The 25,006-nt window shown below is 39.1% G+C and overlaps 3 protein-coding genes and 1 long non-coding RNA gene across 6 annotated transcripts in view; 1 reads left to right on the top strand and 3 right to left on the bottom strand.

Annotated features, from left to right (window-relative positions):
- LOC145441917 (glucosidase 2 subunit beta-like) overlaps nucleotides 1–25,006 on the bottom strand; it is a 109,138-nt gene that overhangs the window by 45,081 nt on the left and 39,051 nt on the right. The window lies entirely within an intron of this gene.
- The window catches only part of LOC145441931 (uncharacterized), a 110,028-nt gene that overhangs the window by 49,812 nt on the left and 35,210 nt on the right, over nucleotides 1–25,006 (top strand). The gene's annotated exons all lie outside the window — the stretch shown is intronic.
- LOC145441909 (cysteine-rich protein 2-binding protein-like) lies at nucleotides 135–16,305 on the bottom strand. 2 transcript variants are annotated; one of them, XM_080319860.1, is made up of 17 exons: nucleotides 15,175–16,305; nucleotides 14,803–14,904; nucleotides 13,145–13,259; nucleotides 11,965–12,093; nucleotides 11,729–11,904; nucleotides 10,472–10,602; nucleotides 9,130–9,252; nucleotides 8,982–9,069; nucleotides 8,038–8,220; nucleotides 7,892–7,976; nucleotides 7,710–7,830; nucleotides 3,470–3,628; nucleotides 2,962–3,077; nucleotides 2,815–2,901; nucleotides 2,402–2,566; nucleotides 2,209–2,341; nucleotides 135–338 (listed from the first exon to the last, which is right to left on the bottom strand). In XM_080319860.1, exons 1-17 carry the CDS (start codon nucleotides 15,215–15,217, stop codon nucleotides 165–167), a joined length of 2,130 nt encoding a protein of 709 aa, XP_080175986.1. In that variant the 5' UTR covers nucleotides 15,218–16,305; the 3' UTR covers nucleotides 135–164. The 2 variants fall into 2 exon arrangements, with proteins under 2 accessions (XP_080175986.1, XP_080175987.1); XM_080319861.1 differs by lacking the exon at nucleotides 8,038–8,220.
- On the bottom strand, nucleotides 16,303–24,828 carry LOC145441911 (nucleotide sugar transporter SLC35D2-like). The gene is made up of 9 exons (XM_080319862.1): nucleotides 24,333–24,828; nucleotides 21,170–21,290; nucleotides 20,264–20,403; nucleotides 19,301–19,369; nucleotides 18,028–18,130; nucleotides 17,805–17,965; nucleotides 17,110–17,271; nucleotides 16,949–17,050; nucleotides 16,303–16,890 (listed from the first exon to the last, which is right to left on the bottom strand). Exons 1-8 carry the CDS (start codon nucleotides 24,443–24,445, stop codon nucleotides 16,975–16,977), a joined length of 945 nt encoding a protein of 314 aa, XP_080175988.1. The 5' UTR covers nucleotides 24,446–24,828; the 3' UTR covers nucleotides 16,303–16,890; nucleotides 16,949–16,974.

Raw genomic sequence — 25,006 nt, 5'->3', positions numbered from 1 at the left:
ACAAAGTGAATGTCCGGAATTCGCCAAGCTAGTGCATCTGCATGAAGATGTCTGTATTCATGTCCGAGAAAGCCCTATCCACCTGATCAGGATATTCAGCCAACGGGCACAATAGTTCATAAGCACTACAAATCGGCAGTATGAAAAGCAATTTCATTTATTCATCAACGTCGCAATCTCATGAAAAATGCATGCTTGCATTCTTTCGAGTCAGGCCTATAATATTTTTCATAGAAATCGGCAATAAAGGCTTCAGGCTTGAATCCAAATTTCTGGTAGACTAGCATCGCCGGATTCGAAGCAGACACGTGAAGCGTCACATCCTTTCCCATGCAAGTCTGAAATTGAAATGTCCGACATTAGAAAGAGATATGGATGCCTTGCGCAGGACTGCACAGTGTATTGTTAACGTTACCATTCAAATGCACACTTCAAACACAAATCTAGTGGACAAATCCACTCACAACCTTGTTTCACTCATTATTAATGCTATTAGATGAATAATACCCTCTCATCTCGGAATGGGAAAACAATTTCGAGAGATAACAGACAAAGTTTTCTACATTGTACCACCTGCTCTCAACTCACGCACCAGAGTTTACAATTCTACCGAGCATTAGACCTACTTGTTGCATTTACACTGCCAGCGATTGGTGCCATGCAAACAAGAAGTGCTTACTAAAATCACATCGACTAGGATAATAGCAAGATACAAGAATGATACATGCCGACACAGCATTCTCAAGCTATCGTAAACACGGTTTAAGGTTTGTCGTGTTCGTTATTGCAAACCTGCAAAATAGTATGACCAGAGTGGTCCTACACACGAACTGATTAAATTCTACCGACGAATTGGTATTTTATTAAATCAGAAATTGGACGTAAATTTAGGACTGCATATAATTGTATGTAGTAGTCCAGTAGCACTGCTATTCAAGTAGAAGTGGAAGCAGGGTTGTAACCAAGTGACAAGGTTTCGACTCTCGAGTCATACGACTTGGTTCGAGTCATGCACAATGACTCGAGTAAAAGTCGAGTCAATACAAAAATTGACTCAAGTCGAGTCGAGACATATTATTTCGTATTTTGAGAAATTGACTCGAGTCGAGTCACCAAAAAATCGCGACTCGAGTATTTACAACCCTGAGTGAAAGTTCTCGAGTAAATACTTAGTAAAGGTAGATTCAGTCGAGAGGTCGAAAAATTTTGGCAGTTTATCGGAGGCGGTAACTTTCGAAATGGTAAGATGTGTCTTCGCGACAAATGCAAAATGGTTAAATGACACTTCTAATAGGCTGTCTTTGAAAAGGTATTTGAAGAGCTTCTTGGAGGTGCAGAAATTCAATATACAATTGGATAGTATATTCATATTGAAATGAACTCGAATATTTTCGGCTGACACTCGTCAGCAACTAGTAGAGAATTGGAAGGAACATTGTATATCAACAATCGTATCACAAAACATGACGTCACCAGCATGAAATTTCAAATGAGAGAGCGTTTAATGTAGGCTACTATTTTCAGGTGGTACACGAACTCCTTTTGTTGACAGAGTTTGGGTTGGTGTGTTTTGATAAAAGTCGACTCCAAGGCACACAAATGAAAGTGTGAACGGCCCCTCCCAACGACGCGAAATATGTCGTCTCGATAATTATTCACACTTCCATTTGTGTGCCTTGGAGTCGACTTTAATCAAAATACACCAACCCAAACTCTGTCAACAAAAGGAGTTCGTGTACCATCTGAAAATAGTACATTGAACGCTCTCTCGTTTGAAATTTCATGCTGGTGACGTCATATTTTGTGATACAATTGTTGATATACAATGTTCTTTCCAATTCTCTACTAGTTGCTGACGATAACACCTGACGAGTGTCAGCCGAAAATATTCGGGTTCATTTTAATATGAATATACTATTCAATGGAAAAGGTATTTATATACTGTGATACAAGAAGGCTATTCCATGCGGTTCTCGTGAAAATTTCACCAACAGAAGTGATTATAAACTCAAAATTAAAAGAAAAGTATTGTCTACTTTTTAAAATCCAATTTTCAAAAAGTGGTTTTTCGCTAAAACTGTCCCAGTAAAAGTGGTCCAAAAGCATGAGTACTTTGAAAAAGTAGAAGGACTTAGTTTCTGACCACACCTCTGGTCCCCAAAATATTGATTTTCATACCAACGGCTACATACCAGCCGACAACCATACCTGAATCAAATGATACAACATGAACGTTCCAATACCGGCACTTCTCCAGTCGGGGTGCACAAACAGAAACGTGATGTAGGCCTCATTGAAACTCACGTCCGGCACCATAAATCCGAAACCGATAACCATTTTCCTACAAAACAGACGGACATAAGCTTGTACATTTCATCGCAACCCACTTCGCGACACAGACCTATAAAGCGCCACCACGCTGAAATCCGGGTACTGCAAGGACTCCGTCATGTCGATTTCGGGCCAGAAGAAATGGTGACACAGAGAGTTGATGGAAGAGATGTGACATTTCCGGACGTAACAGTAATCGATAGGCGATTTTCGAAGGCTCCATTCGTCGGCCGAACTGCAGAGAAAAACAATGGAAAGTTTCCCCTATATATGCGATCGAAGCGTATTGATACCCGGAGGCTGTCGGTATCTAAGTACTTCTACTTTTTCAGAGTAATCAAGTAGGTCTTGGCTACTTGCAATACTTACATGGTTACAATTTTAGACTACTTCTACTCAACAGATTTCGGTTTTTAGGCAAAACTAGGCCCAGAAAACATACTTTGACATCAAAAACGGCTACTTAATCGCATGTGTCATTACCTCTTCTTGTGCGCCCTGATCTCCCGTAGCAGTCCGAGTTTCAGCGGGACGGAATCGTAATCTCTCCTGATGTACGGCCTCAGAACTCTGTATGAAAAATTGCTGAAAAAAGCTATTTCTATTTCTCGATATCCAATTTTCCGATACCTCTGTGTGTACGGGCTGACGATTGCTGGCGGCACCTCGTCGTCTCCACATCCGACCAGTTTTTGACGGAAACTTCGATAGCTGGCAGACTCTTGGGTAGCGGCGGAAAAGCCAACCTGAACAGGCACGACGATTTGAGTCATTTCATTGCAATCTTATTGAGTGAAAGGTGCAATTTTAACGAAGTAACAAGTGCATATTGTTAATTTAATCGCCGCAAGCATTTCGACTGGACCTGTCAGGAGCAAACGTCAGCAATACGGTGAATCATAATGTTGGTGTGACAGAATAAAAACAAAAACATACCATTAGTTGACAGGTGAGGTACAGTACTAGTGATGATACATAACAAAAGTAACACAACAAACTTGGAACTCGTTCTTACGGTGTATGACATTATGGTAAATGGTACTTGAATACTCAAAGCTTAATACTCGATTCGGAACGAATCGTCGGATTTTCCCAATCAGTGTGACCACATCGTGAAATACTATTCCGACACCGTTACCTGGAAGCGATCCAAAATGCGTAGCTGACCAGAGGCGTCCACGGGTGCACGGGCGCTATGTTCGCGCATTATCGACTTTGGCATTGCAGTCCCGGTAGCAACTAGATTCCTGACGAGCTCGTCGAAGCCAACGATCGGAAGATTCAACTCGCGTTTTTTCTAAATTTAACAAGGACCAAACTACAGATGAGCCGGAGACAAGTTAGTACGACCCGGAATGGGTGACGTTGACATGTCTAAACTCCTTCGACTGGGAGTAGAAACTGAAATCTCTGAAAAGTGCTCGAGCAGTTACAAATAGTAGCGCACGTTCAGCAGTTGATCGTCGATGGTTAGTGTAGTCGCGACTAACACAACATGATTAATGACACTACGAGTAGGAGCAATCTTCGAATAAATATATAGCCACACTGACACGGGGGCTGTTTCTACCAGACTCGTTCAAAATACTCATTTAGTTTGGTCAACTAACTATTGTTTGTTTGAGCAGTTCTAGTTCTAGTTGCAGATATTGAAAAGTTAGTAGTTCTAGCAGAAGATTTTGAAAATTCAGAAGTTGTAGTTACAAATTTGAGGAAAATATTAGTTGCCGAACAACTAGAAAGCACTTGTCGTTTTGCGTGAATCGAGATACCGGTTTTCTGTTCAATATTTTTTCTGCAGCAATTACTAGCTCAGATTCAACACTACAAAGAGTGGTGTAGCCAGCGGGTGGGATTTTGGAGTCGACATCTCTCCCATTTCATACTTGAAACCCCGTCCTCTTCAAATGTCGATTCTATTTCCGAAAAAAAAAAACATCAATGTTTTGCATATAAGAGAATGAAATCATACCATTTAATGGTGTGGGAACCCCTTTGCCAGAGGTGGGCAATTATCCTTCTAAGAATGAGAAGCAGGAATAATATATTCTGCAGTGTATTTAATTTAGAGGTCGTCAGTTCTAGTTGCGGAATTTTGAAAACTGAGTAATTTTTGCTTTAGTTCCAGTTGCGCATTTTGAAAAGTTGATAGTTCTAGTTTGAGTTGAGTTTTATAAATTGAGTGGTTCTAGTTCTAGTTGCGTTTTTTGAAAATACAGTAGCTTGTACAAGCCAGTATTTCACGCAGCCATTATACGACAATTGCACCCCTGAGAAGTGATGCAGACTTGTCCCCAAACTACTCGTAACTTCAAAATTCCAAGTGTGGAAGTAGGCTATGTAGCAGGGTTGTAACCGAGCAGTGGCGTCTCGTCCTATAGGGCAACTGGGGCATTGCCCCACCTAAAATTCTGTTCAATAACAATTTAACCATTTATAGACGCACAGCAATCAATATATACCGAGATCACAGCGAAACCCGCGTTCTTCTTGTGCTTTCGCTTGCAAACGCCCATACATAGCGAAGTCTCTGCGAAAATCGAATGCTCTTCTGTGTTTTCGCTTTGTGAATGCCTAGCCGGGGCTTGCCCCGGTAGCGCTCATAACAAGCTTTCACTATCTATTCTCTCAAAGCCGCGCACAATAAAGAAACGGTGATTTACTCTCTCCTATTCGTAAAATGGCCGAGCAACCGGGGCAAATATGCCTACTCGCCCCTAAGGTGTGATGTAACAATCGTATCTATATCTGAACTCGGTTACCGTAATATGCGTTGAGTCGACCTTTGCTGGTATAGGTCGATTTTGACGGTGTTTCGCACCATGATAATTCTTGAAACTTGGTATGATATGTTGTGAAGGTAGTATTTAACACTGCTCCAAGTTTTAGGCTTGCTACTTAAAGATAATGGTAGTAATTCCGTTTCCGAAGTTCAGTGTGTGCTGATCTATCATGTACATAGTACAGCAAACGGATTTTACTCAAAAGCCGGTATTGGTCTCCATTGATTTTGACGATGTTCTATACCGAGATCGGTCATGACATTTGGCACGGTAAGTGTTAGTATCGACCGATGTAACAAGTTTTAAGTTTGTCACTGAACTATGTGGGTGGTAATTTCGTTTCCAAAGTCGAGTAAGAGCTGACTCTTCATTTATCGCCAACAAATTTACGCAAAAGCCGTTATTGGTCTCTATTGATTTTAACGATGTTCCATACCTAGATCTGTCATGAGCTTTCACACGGTATGTCTTGATTTTAGTATCGAACGCGGTGCCAAGTCTTAAAGTTGACACTCAATGATTGAGGCAGTTATTTCGTTTTCGAGGTCGAGTATGGTAGAGATGCGCGCTGATCTGATACTTAGCCTACCTACGTCATTGCGGATCTCACGCAAAAGCCGGTGTCGGTCTGTGCTAATCTATAGTCTGCGTTCCATAACGAGATCGGTGATGATATTTCCAATGGTATATCTCGATGATCGCATGAAACAGCTAACCAAGATTCTCGGTTTGCATTCAAGTATTCGCATAATTTTATGTTCGCCAATGTCCATTTCACTGTGAAATTGTGGCCTTCAAACCATTTGCTTACAATCCCCTGTCAATTGCGATAGCTATTTCATTTTCGATGTCGGCTAACAGCTGATCATTCGATCAGCCTATTCCTCGATCTATTTTACTCAAAGTTCGGTGTTCGTCTGTTTGCATTGATTTTGACAGTGTACCATACTGGAATGGGTTATGAGATTACGTATGCTACTTCTCGATGATTTCTTGTAACAGTATACTAAGTTACGGCTTTTATTCATGTATTTATATATTAATATATTTTCCAACGGCGATTTCGCAGCAGACTTATAGACAGTGAGCCGTATGTGTTGTGTCACAGTCTCCAGTTTCAAGGCCAAAATGTCCTACGTTGTTCCGAGACCGAAGTTCCGAGGCTGCTGTCCTTAGTTCTTCAAAGACCATTCAAATTGATGTTCTGGATTCAATATGACAGGCCCAATCTATGAGATAACAATTGCGTATGTGTCCGAACTCGTTGACCTTTCCAGTTAGGCTTACGCAATCTCTCGAGTTCTAGTCATTGGAATTAGTCAGGTCAAGTCAAGTGCGAACATGAATCGTATTGAATCTTTATTCCGTACGTAGTTTACGCAGTTGCCTTTAGAGCGAAAATGAGAGGTCTAGAAGTTGTCCAGTCTATTGATCCAATCGTACGCCGGGTGCCTCCGCTTTGGTTGCCTATTATCACCTGGTCGTAACCAGAGATGGCCACAGTCCGGTTCAGGAGCAGGAGCAGGATTTCAATGTTTTTTTACCTGGCCGGACTGGATCCGGATTTCGAATTTGGGGTGACGGTCGGATTTTAGGGTCTATCGATTTGCGTAATCTATAACTCTACCATGAAATCAAAACGCATGCAACTAAGGATGACCTGATACTTGATTCGTGGCATAGGGACGATTCTTAGTTCACGTACATTTTGTAAAATAATCCTTTGATTAAAAATAAATGAATAAAACATTTGTTACCACACTTCAAGTCACGGCTCACCGGCAAACCTCTCGCGGCACCTACGTTAAAATCACTGTTGTCGGGAAATTCATGTGACCATCATAAAGTTACTTTTTTACGTTGGAAAACGCCATTGTGACGTCATGTTGATAAAAGTCGCTCGCAGCCCTTGCCCCACCACCCGATATTGTCACGAGCCGCCACTGTAACCGAGTCACAAGTCAATCCCACTTTTATAGTTTTGACTCGAGTCAAGTCGAGTCATTTTCAATTCACCACAGAGTCCAAGTCATCGAGCAGAGGTTCGAGTCCGAGTCATGATATTATGACTCGAGTCCGAGTCCAAGTCATTGTGTTGACTGCTAAGTTTCCAGCTAAAGTCTTGTTAAACCCACTTTTATAACTCTGTTTGGTTCGTATTTATAATATACTAATTTTCCTCACTTTTAACAGTTTCTGGTTGCATTTTAAAGTACCAGTACCAATAAATGAAATCCCGATAGGGTGGTTACTTTGCTATTTCTTGAAATTACAATGAAATGTCGGTCTTGGCCGTCTGAGTCTCGAGTCATATGACTTGGTTCGAATCATGGGCAATGACTCGAGTCCGAGTCGAGTCAATACACAGATCGACCCGAGTCGAGTCGAGTCATTTCCGCATTCTGAGAAAATGACTCGAGACAAGTCGAGTCATCAGAAAATCGTGACTAGAGTCTGACTCAAGTCGAGTCATGACCCGTGTCAGTACAACCCTGCTATGTAGTTTTTTTAAACAAAGAATCGTTCAACTAGAAGTGGAAGTCTAGAAAGACAATCGCTTGAGTAAGCAGAGCAAGTGCGCAAAACCGTACCAACCTGCCTCACTAACAGTTTCCGACGCAACCGATACGCGCTCGGGAATTTTTTCAAACCCGACCCGAACGATTCCAGCTTCTTCAGCAGACTGCATTCCTCGTACAAACTCATTTCCCGTAACCTTAAAAATTAGCCCATCCATATCTGACAGCACAAACAAGCTTACGAAAACCTCCGCTTACCCGGCGTTCTGATCCTCGTCTGTGCGAGTCGCCTTTACTTTGATCGATCTCCTCCTCACGGGGGAAAACGCAGACCGGGGACCCTCTGAAACACGATAGTTAATTAGGATTGAAACCACACAGCCAGATACGATTATGGCGAGCACCATCTGTCTTTCTATAGGTCTGAACTTCGGTCATTACGTTTCGACTCAAGCTGTGCTCTTCGCCTTCTCCTCTCGTCTTGGGGTGACTTTCATTCCTCTCATTTTGGCTAATTGTTTGACTTGCACCGACCAGTTTGGTCACGATATGGTCCCACATATTTCCGATCCTTTTTCTAGTTTCGCCTGTATTTCACAGTCTGATTGTGGCACGTTTCATTTTGTTTGCAATACCTTCACTGGGAAGACACGCAATACCAGGAAAAGGACTTTTGTCACAAAAATGAGGCCAGCGCAGTTACAGTTTTACAGATTGTATTCATCAAGGCTGAAGATCAAATTTGAGTCAATTCCAACCTGTAGAAGCATCGTCATCAGAGGATAAACGTCTTGGACTTACGGAATAAAAACGTCACCAATACCATTAGGATCAGATTTTATTCCGTGCCAAGGTGACACAAGCCATGACAGACCCAAGACCATTCAAGCACAACGCAAGAAATTCGTTTTTACGGTAAGAAAGCGATCACTGCAAGTCAGTCAGTCTCACGATCCCTCAACCACCAACTGATTACCTAAATGCGGCAAACTGAATACTTGCGAGTTGGAAAATCACCGGTACCGCTAAATCATTCTCGCTATTCCGTGGACTTCTAGAGGCCAGCAAACAGCAACATGGCATTTCTTTCGCAAGAAACCAAGCAATGAAAATAAAGTTACTGGTTTTTAACAGGACTTTGCCTTGCAGAAACTTCAGTATAATCACTTCTAACGCGTCTAATATATAAAGTAGCATTAAATGTTAAGTTTCCAATATTTGCTTCTGAGCTGCATACGTTTGTCGAATTACCTTTTTGAAGCTAACCATAAAGATCGAAAATCACTTTTCTAAATCATTCTCAGTTCTTAGTCTTGAAAATTTCGCATCAATCAAAACATGACCGTACCCTGTTCCTCTGCATCCTCCTCGTCCAACTGTTGTAAACCGAGTAACGGCGGGTCCGCTATTTCTTCTTTTGTCGACATCATTTCCTCCTAACAAAATACGCATTTTGCCTTAACGCCATACATGCCGGGGATCGTTAAAGCACATACCGGTATGCAGGGACTGCTGGGTGGCGAAGACACGGGGCTCACGCACCCCTTGAAGGACGGGGGTGACTTTTCTCGGTCCGCTTTGTCTTCGTTGCCGGCGTTTTCGGACTTGCATTGCTCCTGCTGAAAAAAAAATCGCTTTCGTCACGAAATAATACTATTCGAAAGGCACCGTTTATCGCCCTACCCTGAACTGTAAGAAAGCAATTGAATAGCGATTGATAACTTGTAACGGACACTGCAATTGGAGTACTCGACTTCTTGAATCCAAACTAGGTATAAATTGCAATGGTTCGAGTGGGGTAGTTAGAGACAATTTTGCTACTGGAAGTTATACTGCCCTTGCCAGCAAGAGATATATAGTATTCTGAATGAGAATATTTGTTTCGAGTGTCTTCCCTACGTGGTAGCCAAGTAATCTAGATTGGTCGTAACACAGCATCCAAAACATATACCACAAAGCAACGCGAGTTGGTGGAAACAACGTTTCTGTGATGTAATAATCCACCTACGGCATTTTCACAAAGCGCAATGAAATAGGCCCTGTCGAAAAAATATCACATTATCTTTAACGTGGCGTGTTACTTACGGTTAACACATTTTGGAATCAGGAAAGGAGAACGCTTTTTAAAAATCGTAAAAAAGTTACATTACCGGAATTGTAAACAGCTAATTTTAAAATAGTTGGCTGGAAATCTTGTTGTGTTAACTAAAAAAGGATATCATTCTAACTCGACTCCCGAATTACCCATTTATTAACAATACTGCTGTTGTGCTAAGTAAAAAAAGGTTATTTTTCAAGTCCTACTCTCCAATGACCCGCTCGAACGTCCTCATTACATATTCCACATCATTTATGGCGTTTTTTTAGCTGAGCCTGTCCATTAGCCTAGTTGTCAAAGCTGTGAAGGAGGACGAATTTCCACAAAAAAAGCACATCTAGGCGTCCTCGTAGGACATTTTTGATTTCCTGAAAAAGAGGACAAATCCTCCTAAAGGAGGATATACGGTAATCACTTTGATAAGACTCCCAAATTCCACGATTTTTTCCGAAACTTTGACTTTCGCTGCATCCGAGTCCAGTTTTTCATCGCAGTTTTACTACATTTTCTTCATTCGTACATCGAAAATGGTCGTCAGTTTGGTCTGATACTAATCAGTGCCTTGTGCGAAAGATAGAGTGATAATTTTGTTTCTGTACCGCAGCTTAGAGGGAACGTTGATAGTAACCCTAATGTTTTCTTTGTGGTTGCGGAAAGGTTGAGCAATACTCAAATACGCGACTCAAAACACTCAGGTATTTGATTTTGCCCGAAACGCATTGATACCCCGCGAAAGTCACCTGTGTGTTCATTTTCTGCTCTTTGGTTTGTGAAACGTTTGGGGTAGCAATTGACCTTTTTCTCGATCCTTCCCCTCTCGTCGCTGAAGGCGTCGCCATGTACGAAAGCTTGTTCTTGCGTAATTTCATTTCTGAAAATCACAGCAGCACCTCAGCTCAAGGACCGCTCCCAATTGACGCGATGATGTTTTTAAATTTGAAAAGATTAAAAAATCGTTCACGACATTGTATAAATGCGAGATATGCATATTATAGGGTAGAGTGAAAAAAGAAAAATTTGAATTTCAAAAAGTGCCACTGATATTTGGTCCCAAATCTCAAATGAATTACTTCTACCATGATTTCAGGTTCTTGCACCCTCTAGTAGCCATGCAATTTCACCAAACGAGCCGAAAATAGCTAATTTTGCCATATCGTGATAACCGCTTATGCTAGAAATTCAGAAGCAACATTTTTTTTATCTCACTTGGGAACCATAGAACTTTGTCTTGAAAATGTACTGAAAAAAGTTACAAGCATTGCATATCATTTGCAAGTCTGTCATTACTAAGTTATGTGTTGTTTGAATAAATTGGTTTTGCTTACAAAATTGATATCTGATTATAGGCCTCACAAGTTTTAGTATATTTTTCAATTCATATTAGGTGATGACAACTGCTGATATATACTGTTCTTTCGAATTTTATACTACTTGCTGGAGATTACCCCTTATGTGAAACAGCCAAAAAGATTCGGATTCATTTCAATACTATATTTTACCCGCGAAGGGAGAGTGTTCACTAAAACATCGCCGTTGGATGTGACTTTTAGATGCAGCAATCCTACGATTTCCAGTAATTACACCGTGTTGGCTACAGGAACAGGTCACGAAGTGACGCTAGAAAGCATGAGCAAGCAAAGATATTCAACTCGACACTGCTGCACTGGGACAGAAGAAGTATTACAAAAGAATATTACAAGAGGAACTTGAGAAGACTCTCTCAAATATTTTCAGCAGACACTCGTTAAGGGTAATCATCACAAACTAGTACATAGAAGCATTGTATATCAGCAACAGATACGACATCGCAGGCAAGAAAATTAGAATATTTTCTGGCAACAGGTGGCTTCAGGTTAATGTACCGTTATACAATATGCGCAATATACTAAATTATACAGAAACTACAACATAGCACAGACTACAAAACCGCAAGAGGAATTCAGCTCATTCAAGCAGGAGCACAATAATTGAAATTCAAACAAAGTGAGAGAAAATACCTTTGGCTCTAGCGGCAACAGTGCAGTGCGGGTCGTACTCCGGCGGTATGTTAGGATCAGTCAGCTTCCACCATCCAGACTCCTTGAAAAAGCCGTAACCGCTCGTAAACTGATGCGGGTTACCAGCCGACAAGGTCGCGGCGATCGTGTTCACCCAAGTGTTTGTTTTTTTCTTACTAATCAAAACGGAAAAATGCTTCACACTCATTACAGACCGCTTACAAGCGCCGTCTTACGTTGAGCCGAATAACGTTTCCCAATGTCTTTCGATGAATTCCACAACCACTTCCTTCCATTTGTGGAAGCCGTCCTTGCCGGGACTTGATTGCGCGATATTGTATAACGCGAGAGAAGCCACCGTGTTCCTGTCCATACACGGAGATAGGAATTGTCTCAAAATCTCAGCGGTGAGCACAGATCACAGAAAAGGACCTTATTTATTTGTTTCACTAGTACCCAGCGGGATCATTGTACGCTATTACATAAAGAGCTTCTTGGAGGTACAGAACTTCAATATACAATTGAATAGTATATTCATATTGAAATAAACCCGAATATTTTCGGCTGACACTCGTCAGGGGTAATCGTCAGCAACTAGTAGAGAATTGGAAAGAACATTGTATATCAACAATCGTATCACAAAATATGACGTCATCAGCATGAAATTTCAAACGAGAGAGCGTTCAATGTACTATTTTCAGGTGGTACACGAACTCCTTTTGTTGACAGAGTTTGGGTTGGTGTATTTTGATAAAAGTTGTATTACATAACTAGCTTTGCTAATACAGAATGCCATTTTTTCACTATCTCACTTCAAAACTATTTACTTTTCATATTCAATCTTTCTAGATAAATTTAGGGGTGTCAAACTTATGGCACATGATGTGACCATTGTAGGTGTCATTGTTCAAAGCCCAACATATCAAACCTTATAATTACCTATGTATACAGCGTTTAAGACTGTATGGAATTTACTTAAAAAAGGTTTACATCTCTCACGCATTTTCTCATCTCCTCACAGGTGTCAGTTTTACAGCGAAGAAGTCAACCTCAACTTTATTATGATAATACGTTCAATTCGAGTTAAATTCGCAACTTACATTAGATACTACATGAGTTTTGTAGCCTGACAAATTCTAATGATATAGGTTAAAATTGAATAACTAGCTTACAGGTTTTACATCAAACAGCTGTAGTATGTATGCAACTGTACAAGTAACTTTAGGCTACATTCAAGGCTACCGCACATTAAATTATACATGGCCCTTTGAATGCGGCCTTTATGCACGTGAAGAAGTATAACTAAGCCTGCTTCGTTATTTACCAGCTAGCTGCACCTATGTGTCCGTATATTCAAAAGAGAGTTAACACAAGTAATCATCTAGTAGCGATACAGGTCCGCAATCGAGTCATTACCATGTGAGTTTCATCCTAGCAAAGCTCTCCTCGCCATCGTCAGAACACCGGACGCATTTGAAATTGAAGTAGTTGTCGAAAATGATAGGAGACGGCGAGCCCGACAGAAGGCAACCTGAGTGCAGAGTGGACGATCAGAAAATAGAGATGAACGAAACATTCCAGGGTTGTTATGGATCGAGTCGTGACTCGACTAGATTTTTTGGTGACTCGACTCGAGTCATTATGCATGGCTCAAACCAAGTCATGTGACTCGAGACTAGGACGGCCAAGACAGAAATCTCATTGTAACTTCGTAGAATAGTAAAGTCACCAAATAATTGGTACCAGTATTCTGTCTATCAGTCTTGCTACTTGGAAAATGGGGTCAGAAAATGTTAGGACTGAGGAAGATTACGATATTATGAATGCGAGCAATTTTTGTATCACTCGAGCAGACTTGAAAAAAGTGGGTTGAACCGGATTGAACTCAAAACTGAGCAGTGAACACAACGACTTGAACTCGGATTCGAATTGCAATACCATGACTCGGACTCAACCCTCTACTCACCGACTCGGACCTGACTCGGTGGTGAATTGAGAATGACTTGACTCGAGTCAAAAATAGAAAAGCGAGATTGACTTGTGACTCGGAACCTTGTGACTAGGTTACAAATGTACCATGCAACTTCGAAATGTGTCACCTCGGATCTATCTGCAAAAAGTATGCGACGAACTCCTTATTGAAACTATATATTGGAGTAGGCCTACTTCTCAAACCATCATTACTTGAAGTCGTCTCGAAATGTCTTGGAAATTGCTACTCTACTTGAAACTGAGATGAAATTTTCAGCATTACGTCTAGTTGAGTACCCACGCTGATTAAGATCATAATTAGGGCGACTTTTTTTTACATGTCAAAAAAAGTCAAAATTAGGTCAAAATTGTTCACAAGGTTCAATATTTTTTGCAACCTGAATTTCGTTTGTATCGTGGATTTTGCACTGTCGGTGAACTTATCATCTGACATTTTACAGCTTGTAGCCTACCGTTGTAGATGGCCCATTGTCCGCTCATTGTGAATCATAAACACTCAAATGAAACAAATACATGGCGTTATGCTCAACATACCGCAATATCCCAACTTAAACAAGACTGCGTGGGCATTGCTTGGTTCTTATATCAAGAAACGCACGATGAAAAATTGTGATGTAGACACCATTGCCAGAATGAAGCAACACGGTTTGTCACTAGCATCCGAGAATGTAGAGAAGTATCTTCGTTGTACTATAAAAAATTTTCAATTCTTTCTACGATAATGCGTAATGTAACTACTGGAATTCTTCATGAGGCAAGATTTCGTTAAAATGTAGTTTTTTTTCGTGCCAAACTACTTCGTAAGGACAGACAGTTCCAACCAGAAATGAAGATAAGTAGCTCAGTTTTAACATTATGTGAAATTTGGTCAAAATTAAGATGTTCTTAGGTAAAATAATGTCAAAATTCTGATTTTTTAGGTCAAAATCTTCCGTTTCTAGGTAGAAAAAAATCGCCCTAATCCATAATCTTTGACTTGTCAGAGCATTTAAGACACCGCTGAAACCTTTTTTCAATAGTCACGCCACACAATTGCCATATTAATATAAAATTCGTATCAGTTCACAAAAACTCATACATACTGGAGTGCACCCATTTTCCACACATATCACAGTAGAAAACCGGCAGCCCCTCTTTCTCGCAATCGCAGTAACCACATTTCGCAGTCGCCTTCTCTGGAGTTTCTGTCAAATGTAAGACTCTCATAAAATATGGGAAACCCTCTTCGAATTTGAGTGGGCTAGCTTAAACTGACGATGTGCAACAACATTCACATTGATCATTTTATCGTAACAGTGCGCAACTGATGAATTAATACCAGTGTATTATTTGGGTTCAAATCGACTACCGGTAGGCCAATCTTATATACTCAATACAAACACCCCCAAACTATCATTTGTGATCAATGTGCATTGGTGCTACACCACCAGCATAAGCAACCCAATGTGTCATACCATGAGTTTCACTCAGAACATCAATCAGTGAATCGTCTGACATTATCACGTATCTACATAGGAGTAAATAATCATACCAACACCTGAAAAAAGCAACACAGATTGAAGATTAAATAGCTTAGCGCTAAAATTATATCACTACTGTGTGGATAATAAATAATACAATTGGCATTCAGACGGAATGAACATTGCGGGAATAAGTTGATGAGTTCGCTGTAAGAATTGCAAGAGCTGATATAACATGGCTTAAATTTCATTAGCAATGTAAAAATGAAAATGGGCTGGTGGAAATTATCGATTTATTATTTGGCACTAAGTGTAATAAAAAACCCATATGTTCTGCATTTGAACCCTCTTTCCCTTTTCCACTGTTGGGTCAAATGGACAGTCGATTAAACTTCGAGTCAACTCAACAGTATTGATATTTCTTTTCATGAATAGACGATTTATCATCACATTGAATCGACAAGAATGAAATTTGGTCACGGTATTTTCTCGCCTTGCTAGATATGTACCCTTGGTAGCCATTGGGGATATTCAAAGATACCTATCGCGGTAGCATATTCGTGAACAACGCGGAAATCTCAAAAATATCACTTCAGAGAGATCTATGATAACCTAGACCCCATTATTTCGGAATGAAATTTCAGAAAACCCAGACCCAGAACATACAGTAATTGAGGAATTTCCAACCGCCGCTCCACGTTCTTATAGTAAACGACCAATTTTTCACAAAATACAGTAGGATACAAATTTATAGACACAAAGTTCTAGTATAGGTGCTAAATTCCTCCCCTATGTAGGAGCTAACAGACAATTTGGCAACATGTAATATCCCCCGCATTTGTGATAGGGCTCCAGTGTAAATTGATACTGGATACACACGAGACACGACTTATTGAAGATGGAGCAATATTACAAAGACGAAAAATGGGAAGAGCGATCGAGGGTAATGGGTTAACACTCCCTTGTTTACAAATCATGTTTGTGGAATTTACAGACTATACAGTAAAAAAAAGAATATATTTTTCTCATTGAAGGAAACCCCCCATTCTCGCACAGTGCTAGCACTTTTGACTTGCTAATAGGGTTCAGTGCATTGAAAGAAGTACCAAAAGTACGTGCACCAATTCAACATGAATGAAGTTGACACAAGAAAAATCACGTGTGTAGCATGCGTAACCACTGTTAATGCTAACTAAAACACAGACTAAGGCTAAATCAAGCAATTTCAAGATTGAGAAGGAAAATGGCGTTTTAATTATACAGTATTTGGCTAAATACAGAAAATATAGCTGTCAGTAAAGGCAACTCTTATATCTGAACAACTTATACCAATACGCGTTTCACCCTCATACCAAATGTAATGAGAGGTACTATACATCCAAATTATGGTAAAAGCAAGTGAAGCAATAAATACATGTAATTCTGAAGACACACCAAAAAAGAGCAGCAGAAATCGAGAATCTGTTATTACCTACAATAATTAGGCAGTATAATAGTGCAGTAAAATAATGACAAAATCGCGAGGCATTACCACTACACTGATTACGATTGCACTAAAAGTCATCAGGAAAACCTGCAGTAACTTTACGCTAGATTAAAAACCAGAAAATAATTGAAGATTCGAAGTCGATGAAGGCATCAATTGCCGAAAGGGCAAATATCGGAGTGTCAGTGTCGTTTTAAATTGTCGTGCACGAGTAGATGCGAAATCTGGAACACAACAACCACTCTCAATCCATGTTCAAGCTGCACACAAGGACGGACTTACAATATGAAGCATTATTGTTGCATCTTTCAAACTGCAGATTGCGACTTTGGAGTTTGCTTGGCACGAAACGCCACCGCCGAATAGATCACACTTCCGATCACGCTATCAAAACAAGACGAAAATCAGTTGCAATCCCCTTCATTTCAAGTCTCAAATCACACCTGATGTTGACCCCGATAAAATTGATCCACGAAAACACGTAATCGCCGCCATAAAACATTCCAACGTATGTGATCAAGATATTTTTTAGGCATCCCACGACAGTGGTGGTCAAGGCAGAATTACAGGCGGTACACAGCGCGATGGAGTACATCAAGACTACCCTTTGAAAGGAAATGACAAATAATTACTAGGAAATAGGGCCTGCATACACATTCATGTTTACATTGGAAGGAATGGTTTACATCAAACATCAGTATCAATTTCCAAACGAGTTCCAAGATTTTGCAGCTTTTCAAGTGACTAGCCAGTTATTCCTAACAGCCAGACAATTTTACTTGCAAATTGCCAGGGATTTCAACAACCTACACACAAGCTTTCATTTAAGATTGAAGAGCTTCTTGGAGGTACAGAACTTCAATATACAATTGAATATTCAATATGAATATACTATTCCATTTAAGATTGAGAGAGAATTGGATAACCAGCCAATTTTCTCTCAACAGACATTATTCATACTTTTAGATGTTGATTAGACCAAGGTAAACATAGATACCGTACTTGTTTAAGACAGCCAAATACTCCATCATTACGATTGTCTTCTAGAACAAATGGTGATATATCAAATCAGTATCTGCCACATAATACACAACACAGCACATGAAATCATTCGGGTTGTACATGAAGTCATACATACCCCATAACGCATGATGTGAGAAACGGGATAACAAAATAGATACTGTCCCATCCAGGGTATTCGATGGCCTTCTGAAGATCCCCAGTGGCGTAAAGCAAAATCAACGAAGGTACTACCATAATCAGACAGTTGTAGTACGTGATTCCGTATTTTCCTAAATCCTGTCAAAAATCGTGTGCTAGTAAATCATTGCCCATTTTAAAGTGTGTTGCTAATTACTCGCCTTGGCATTCAGTAATTTCTTCATAAACACATTATTCAGAGCGGTGAAAACATCGTTGAACAGCACCATCGTATAGCCAACCAGTTCAAAAGCCAAGTCATCACTGAAGTGCAATTGTTGGTGATCAGTAGGGCGTTTTTTTTTTGACATGTCAAAATTTTGTCAAAATTGTAGCGTTAGGTCAAAATTTGTCAAAATTCTTCATGAAGTCAAAAAATTTTTGACGTCTGCACTGTTGGTGAACTTATAATTTGATATTTTACCGCCGTTAGCCTATTTTATAGGCCTACCGTTGTAAACGGCTAATCGTCTGCTCATTGTGAATCATAAACGGTCAAATAAAACAAATAATAGTTAGACATGGTGTTATGGTCAACGTACCGCAATATCCTAACTGAAGAAAGACTTCTTGTGCATTGCATCATTCTTATATTAAGAAGCGCATGATGAAAATTTGTGATGTAGACAACATTGTCAGAGTGAAGCAACACGGTGTGTCACCAGCACCAGCAGTGTACGCACAACTTAAGTGTTGTCAGCCAACAACTGCTGCTGTTGAACGTCCTTGGCAAGCTTCTTAGTAAGGACGTGCACTTTCTACCCAAGAATGTAGGAAAGTATCTCTCGTTGTACTACAAAATATTTTAATTATTTCTACCATAATACACAGGCCTATTGTAACCACTGGAATTCTTCATAGTGCCGGATTTCGTTAAAATATTGTTTTTTTTCATGCAAAAAGTTGCCTGTTTCTAGGCCAAAAACGCTTTTTCAGGCCAAACTACTTCGTTAGGACAGTCAGATCCAACCAGAAATGAAGATAAGTGGTACAATTTTAACATTATGTGGGAAAACACCTAATTTGCATACGTTAGGTCAAAATTTGGATTTTTTAAGGTCAAAATTTTCTTTCTTTTAGGTAAAAAAAAACGCCCTAGTGATCAGTAAGAATCGAGAAAAGCTACATCTGTATTTCAATAAAGAGCTAATCAAACTACATTGCAATCAAGAATTATGGGATTTTGCGTGAACAGAAAATTCTTTTGTCTGGAGAATTAGAAGAAATGCTTCTGGGAAATGTTAAAAAATCTTTTGTACAAAAAGTGGTTGACTAATTGCAATCCCAGTTCCCAGATGATGTAACACACAAGTCCAGGCGAATGTATCATGATTAGAATGACAACTGCCAAATTGTTACCGTGGTTCAACACTGTATAAATACTATATTATGAAAAGAAGTGGTCACCAAGGTATCAAGCTATATAGAAAATACCTTGCTGCAATTACAGATCCTCCAATCATCAAGCCAATTGTCATCATAATCACCGTATTCCTCTCTTGTCTGAATGTAACATACTTGTTGTAAACACATCTCTAACAAAATAATGGCCACTATAGGCCTACTCATTGCCAATGATTACAATCCAACTCCAATGAGCATATACAGTAAACAGTATAAAGTTTTAAACCCCACCTTCAAATAAAGATTTGAATAATATATTAACATTGAAAAACACTCCTCAGGGGTAATCGTCAGCAACTAGTAAACAGGCTTGTTGTGAACACAACTCTAACAAAATAATGGCCACTCTACTCATTACCAATGATTACAATCCAACTCCAATGAGCATATTCAGTAAACAGTATAAAGTTTTAAACCCCACCTTCAAATAAAGATTTGAATAATATATTAACATTGAAAAACACTCCTCAGGGGTAATCGTCAGCAACTAGTAAAGAATTGGAAAGAACATTGAATATCAATTTCAAATACATATTTTCAATTTCAATAAAGATTTACATCTCCTGCAGCACATAAGAAAGTATAGGATGTTGTGGTGATAACACCTTAAAATGTATGGTAGATAAATAGAATAAATAGAAGGTTGAGTAAGAAAAGAAAATTGACCTATAGGAATAAGTTACAGTGTAGCACAAGAAGCTGCTATATTTACTTATGCTCGTATAGGCCGATTCCATGGCATGCGTACAGCCCGGTAAGTAAACATTCTCATTTTTCCAAAGAAACATTAGGAACATTAGCAATATCTAGCATAGCCTATTATACCGGCACATTAAAAATATCAACCAATCGGTATACATAAGATTTAATTTCATACTATAGGCAACAGCCCGAAGTACTGCCATTGTGTAGGCATCGATAATTGGTTATACACTACCACACGTTTTTGAAAGTAACAGAATCACGGAATCAAGCACAAATAGTTCAGCTTACTTCAGAATGACGATTTCCAGGATCATGGTGAACAAAATTGAGAACCGTCGAAGTACAGTGAACATAGGTAAACTCAATGACTTTGTCCCGCCAAGTCCGGCAATCAAATTCGCTAGGTAAAGAAACGGAAGAGGAAATATCTGCAATTGAAAACAAAACCTTTTAGGCATCATTCGACAATAAACAAGAAAGAACAAAATCTAGTTGGAAATACTACTGAAATACAATCAACTATAGCCTCTGCTATATTCTTTTAATGTACCAACCAAAACAAACATTCACTCTTGTGGCACTCTATATCATAATACCAATATATTTATACTTTCTCAGCTAGCTAATACGAGGTATTAATGTATGAAATCCAACACACAAAAATATCAATTGAATAGAATATTCATATCAAAATGAACTGGAATGTTTTCGCCTGACACTCATCAGGGGTAGGCCTAATTGTCAGCAACTATAGTAGAGAATTGGGAAGAACATTGAATATCAACAATCGTATCACAAAATATGACGTAAACAGCATGGAATTTCGAATAATAGAGCGTTCAATGTACTATTTTGAGATGGTACAGGACTCCTTTTGCTGACACATCCTTGGCTAGTGTAATTTGATAAAAAGTTGACTCCAAGGCACACAAATGAAAGTGTGAACGTCATATTTTGTGATATGATTGTTGATATACAATGTTCTTTCCAATTCTCTACTAGTTGCTGACGATTACCCCTGACGAGTGTCAGCCGAAAATATTCGGGTTCATGTCAATATGAATATACTACACTACTACAGTATTCAATTGTATACTGAAGTTCTGTATCTATAAGAAGCTCTACAAAAACATCAGCGCATTACCAGTTTAATTTTACTTTGGTTTGAACCTTCCGAAATAAAAATATACAAACCTTTTGAGGTATGCGACTGTCGCAATCAGGAAAAGTGATAAAGCCAAGAGATTTGGCAAGTTGAAGTATGAAAACTGCTGCGATCATCTGACCGAATCCAAGAAATTGAGCGGACGGAAACCTGCAACCAACATACAATGTAATGCATATTTCAATTGCTCATACATATCAATATGCAACTAGTGGGTCGACAAAAGGTTCTGGTATGGTAATATTGACTTCCAACAGATGTGATGAATTCGAGTAAAATGACCAGCAGGCTGTTCAGTTCGAAAAAAAAGTTTCTACGAATCCCGGGGATTCACTGATTAAATTTCTAGATTACCTAAAATAAAACGCAACACACCACATTTGGCTCAATTCCTGGCAGTAGAAGCAAAAATAGTAATTTTTATTTTCAAATGTTGCTGTAAACCTCATGAAATTGTTGAGTTGTTTAAGAAAACAATACAAAACAAATTTGACACAATTCCAAGCCGTAAAAGCTAATTTATTTAAATTTTTCACTAATAATTCTGGGTTTCCCCACCGTCAATGCTATTTTTGCAAATTTAAAACTTTCAACTGCAGTAACTTCGCTTCTACTGGTTGGAATTGAGCAAAAATTGTTGAGTAATTCCCTGTCAACATGCAAATATTTTTTAAATCCGTCTCCACACCCCCTCAAGATTTTTCTCTAAATCTACATACAACTAAAGTATCTAGTTCTGAGTACAACCAAATTTATTTCGGACAATTTCGTTGAACGGCTCTCGAGTTATTGCAGTTTGAAAAATGATGATTTTGTGGTTACTCAACCATGAAATTTGGTAACACAAAACCTGTGTATGATTGTAACTGATATAGCTCAGAGGTTACGTAGAGTAAAGGTTTGAATGTTATTTAGCAATAATTGCTGGTACATGTTCTTCCCTTACCACGAATATCCCCGCTCTACAGTATTGGGTCAAGGTTCAAAACGCGATTTCAAAATTGGCATATGTTAAAATCGGTGATGCATAACGATATTTTTCAACTCATCTGGTGCAATTCTATTTAAACCAAAATTCACAAGCAAGGTGTCATTTGAAAGCTGTTTCCAACTAGAATGCACGAAACATAGTTTTATTATTGATATTTGACAGCAACATGGTTAAAAATATAATATGGTGCATAATGCAAAATAGGTCATTTTTTAATTAATTTTAATTATATTAATTCAGTGATTATCTGATTTTGCTATTATTCTACTCGTTATATGATAATGTGTTTCAGTAGATAATTATTGCCATGCTCAGAGAGTACCTTTATTTATTGCCTGTGCATTATGCTTGCAAGGGTGCTTCTGGGTTTACCGACTATCAGTAATTCGAGTCAACATCCAAATAATATTTCAATTCGTCTTCACACCCTCTCAGATTTCTCTGCAATATCATGTACAACTAAAGTACTCAATTCTGAGTAGAATAGAATATAATTAATATAACTTTATTGACCGGTTCTTGAGCAATTGCAGCAGTATGAAGAATGAGGATTTCGTGCTTACTCAACCATGAAATTTGCGTATAATTATAACTGCTAAAATCATACTTATACAGGCTGAAGGTAGTAATGCTCCTGTTTGGAATCGGTGTCCTGTGCTCACACTATATTTATTTTTTTAATTATTTTTTATTAAATTACTTTAACTTAAAATCATCGCTGCTCCGCTGATATATCAGGCAAAAAGGCCAGCGATTCCAATCAGGGTAATGCTGGTAAGCAATGATTGGTAATACATGTTCTTCACTCACTAGGAATTCCCCTCCGCATTACAGGATCAAGGTTCAAATCTTGATTTGAAAATTGACATACCAGTATGTTAAAATCAGTGATGCGTGACGATATTTCCGAACTCTCTGGCACGACTCTATCTAACTCAAAATTCATAAGTAAGGTGTCATATGAAAGCTGTTACCAATTAGAATCCATCAGACTTGGTTATAAATTGAATATAAGATTGGACCACGGTTAAAAATATACTTTGACACTTTATGCAGAACACGTCATGCACTATTTAGAGCGCATCTTTTCATTCAAGTTTTAGACAAGTGGCAGTCAAATATCACATGCAATACCATTTCAGCAATGTTCTACTCTTTCCAAGCTTCCATTTGACACCTTCCTCGAAAAAATCTGTTTAAATAGAATTACGCTAGGCGGAGTTGCATATTTGTTACGCATGGCTGATTTTGAAAACATGATGACTTTGAATTGACATTTGACCCCTAACCCCCATTAGTAAAGTTAAAAATTTAGGTCCATCACAATAAGCATTTACCAAAATATCTTACTACAGAAATTTAAGTCTGCCCGGCAGTAATTTGATCACTATAATGATAATTACAATTACACACAGGTTCCAAGCGGTATAGCGTCACGGCCGAGTGAGCACAAAATGTCATTTTTCAAATTGCAATAACTCTGTAACGAATTGTCCGATTTTCTTGAAACAAAGTTTGTTATGCACCAAATTTAATGCCTGATCGATGTGAAAATTTTCAATTTGATCTGAAATGGGTGTGGAGACGGGCGTTTGCATGTTGAGAGGGAATTACTCTGTTATGAACCGTTTTTTGGGGCAATTCAACAATTTTATGCGGTTGACAATAAAATTTGAAATTTATGTTTAGTAACAAATTAAAAAATTTCAAATGGCTCTGCGTTGGCTTTTACTGGTTGGAATGGTGCAAAATTTGGTTTGCAGAGTTTTTTTAAAGCAACCTAGCAATCTACTCCGTGAATCCCCGGAATCCAAAAGAAGAAAATTTTTTTGAACAACCCTAATGACCAGACTATATGATGATTTCTGAGTGCTACCAGCCGATAGAGCCAGTACGGGACCTGGAATCTCGGTACGTTCTGCCTGATATAACAGATGAGCAGCGCTGATTCTCCAAGTTGAGGTAATCTATTTAAAAAAAAATTTAAAAAAAGACATAGTGTGAGCAGTGAGCACAGGACACCGATTCCATACAGGGAGTACGGTAGCCTATCACTATCTAATCCCCAGTGGCCAACTACAATGCTATGTAGATGTAGGCTAGCGGCTGAGCTGTCCAGCACAATCCCAGGCAGGTATTCAAAGTCAATATTGATAGATATAAGAATTGAGAAAGTCCGTAAGACTATATATATATCTTACTTGTAATTTGTCAGCACGCTCTTATTCACAATCATAATTAGAATGGATGCTGTGCCATAAAACACTGCTGAGAGCACTTTCGCAGTGGTGGTCACCTTATTTCCATTATCCATTCTGCGTTTTATCTAAATTCACACAAAGTTATGAAATATCAAATTCTAAAAATGCAAGGTATGGCAATGAAGAGATGTCAATAATGATGGATATGCCCTGATGGTGTTAGAACAATAGACTTAGGAATACCTATCTAAGACTTCAATACGTTTGCGTTACCAGCATAGCAAGATATTATTGTATAAATAAAATGTAATGATAACGATGACCACGCACGCGCTGCATGCCTGCATCATCTGTATATTATGAATTCGATGTTTTTGTTTATAACCAACAACAACCGATTGAATGCACCCTCGCGCACTACCACAGCATGACACCAAAGGCCTAGCCTCCCTCGCCATTCTGATAGATCACGTTTCCAGTTGACGAGCTGACCTGGCTCGAACTCGAACTTCGCACACTGTGTTAGGTTCGGACTTCGGAGTTCGAAGCCTGACTGAAAAGAGATCACATATTTCCCGCTGGGTCTACTAAATTAAATAGTACCTACAACGCCGGTGTGGCACTGAGCCGGTGCGGTACCGCGGTAGTTCAGAATCGTTTTTATTCGGTATATT

Source organism: Botryllus schlosseri, chromosome 6, assembly GCF_051294905.1.
Source record: "Botryllus schlosseri isolate E-star chromosome 6, Bs_hap1, whole genome shotgun sequence".
NCBI classification, from domain to species: Eukaryota; Metazoa; Chordata; class Ascidiacea; order Stolidobranchia; family Styelidae; genus Botryllus; species Botryllus schlosseri.
The sequence above is the reverse complement of the archived record's forward strand: the minus strand, read 5'-3'. Positions and strand labels throughout refer to the sequence as shown.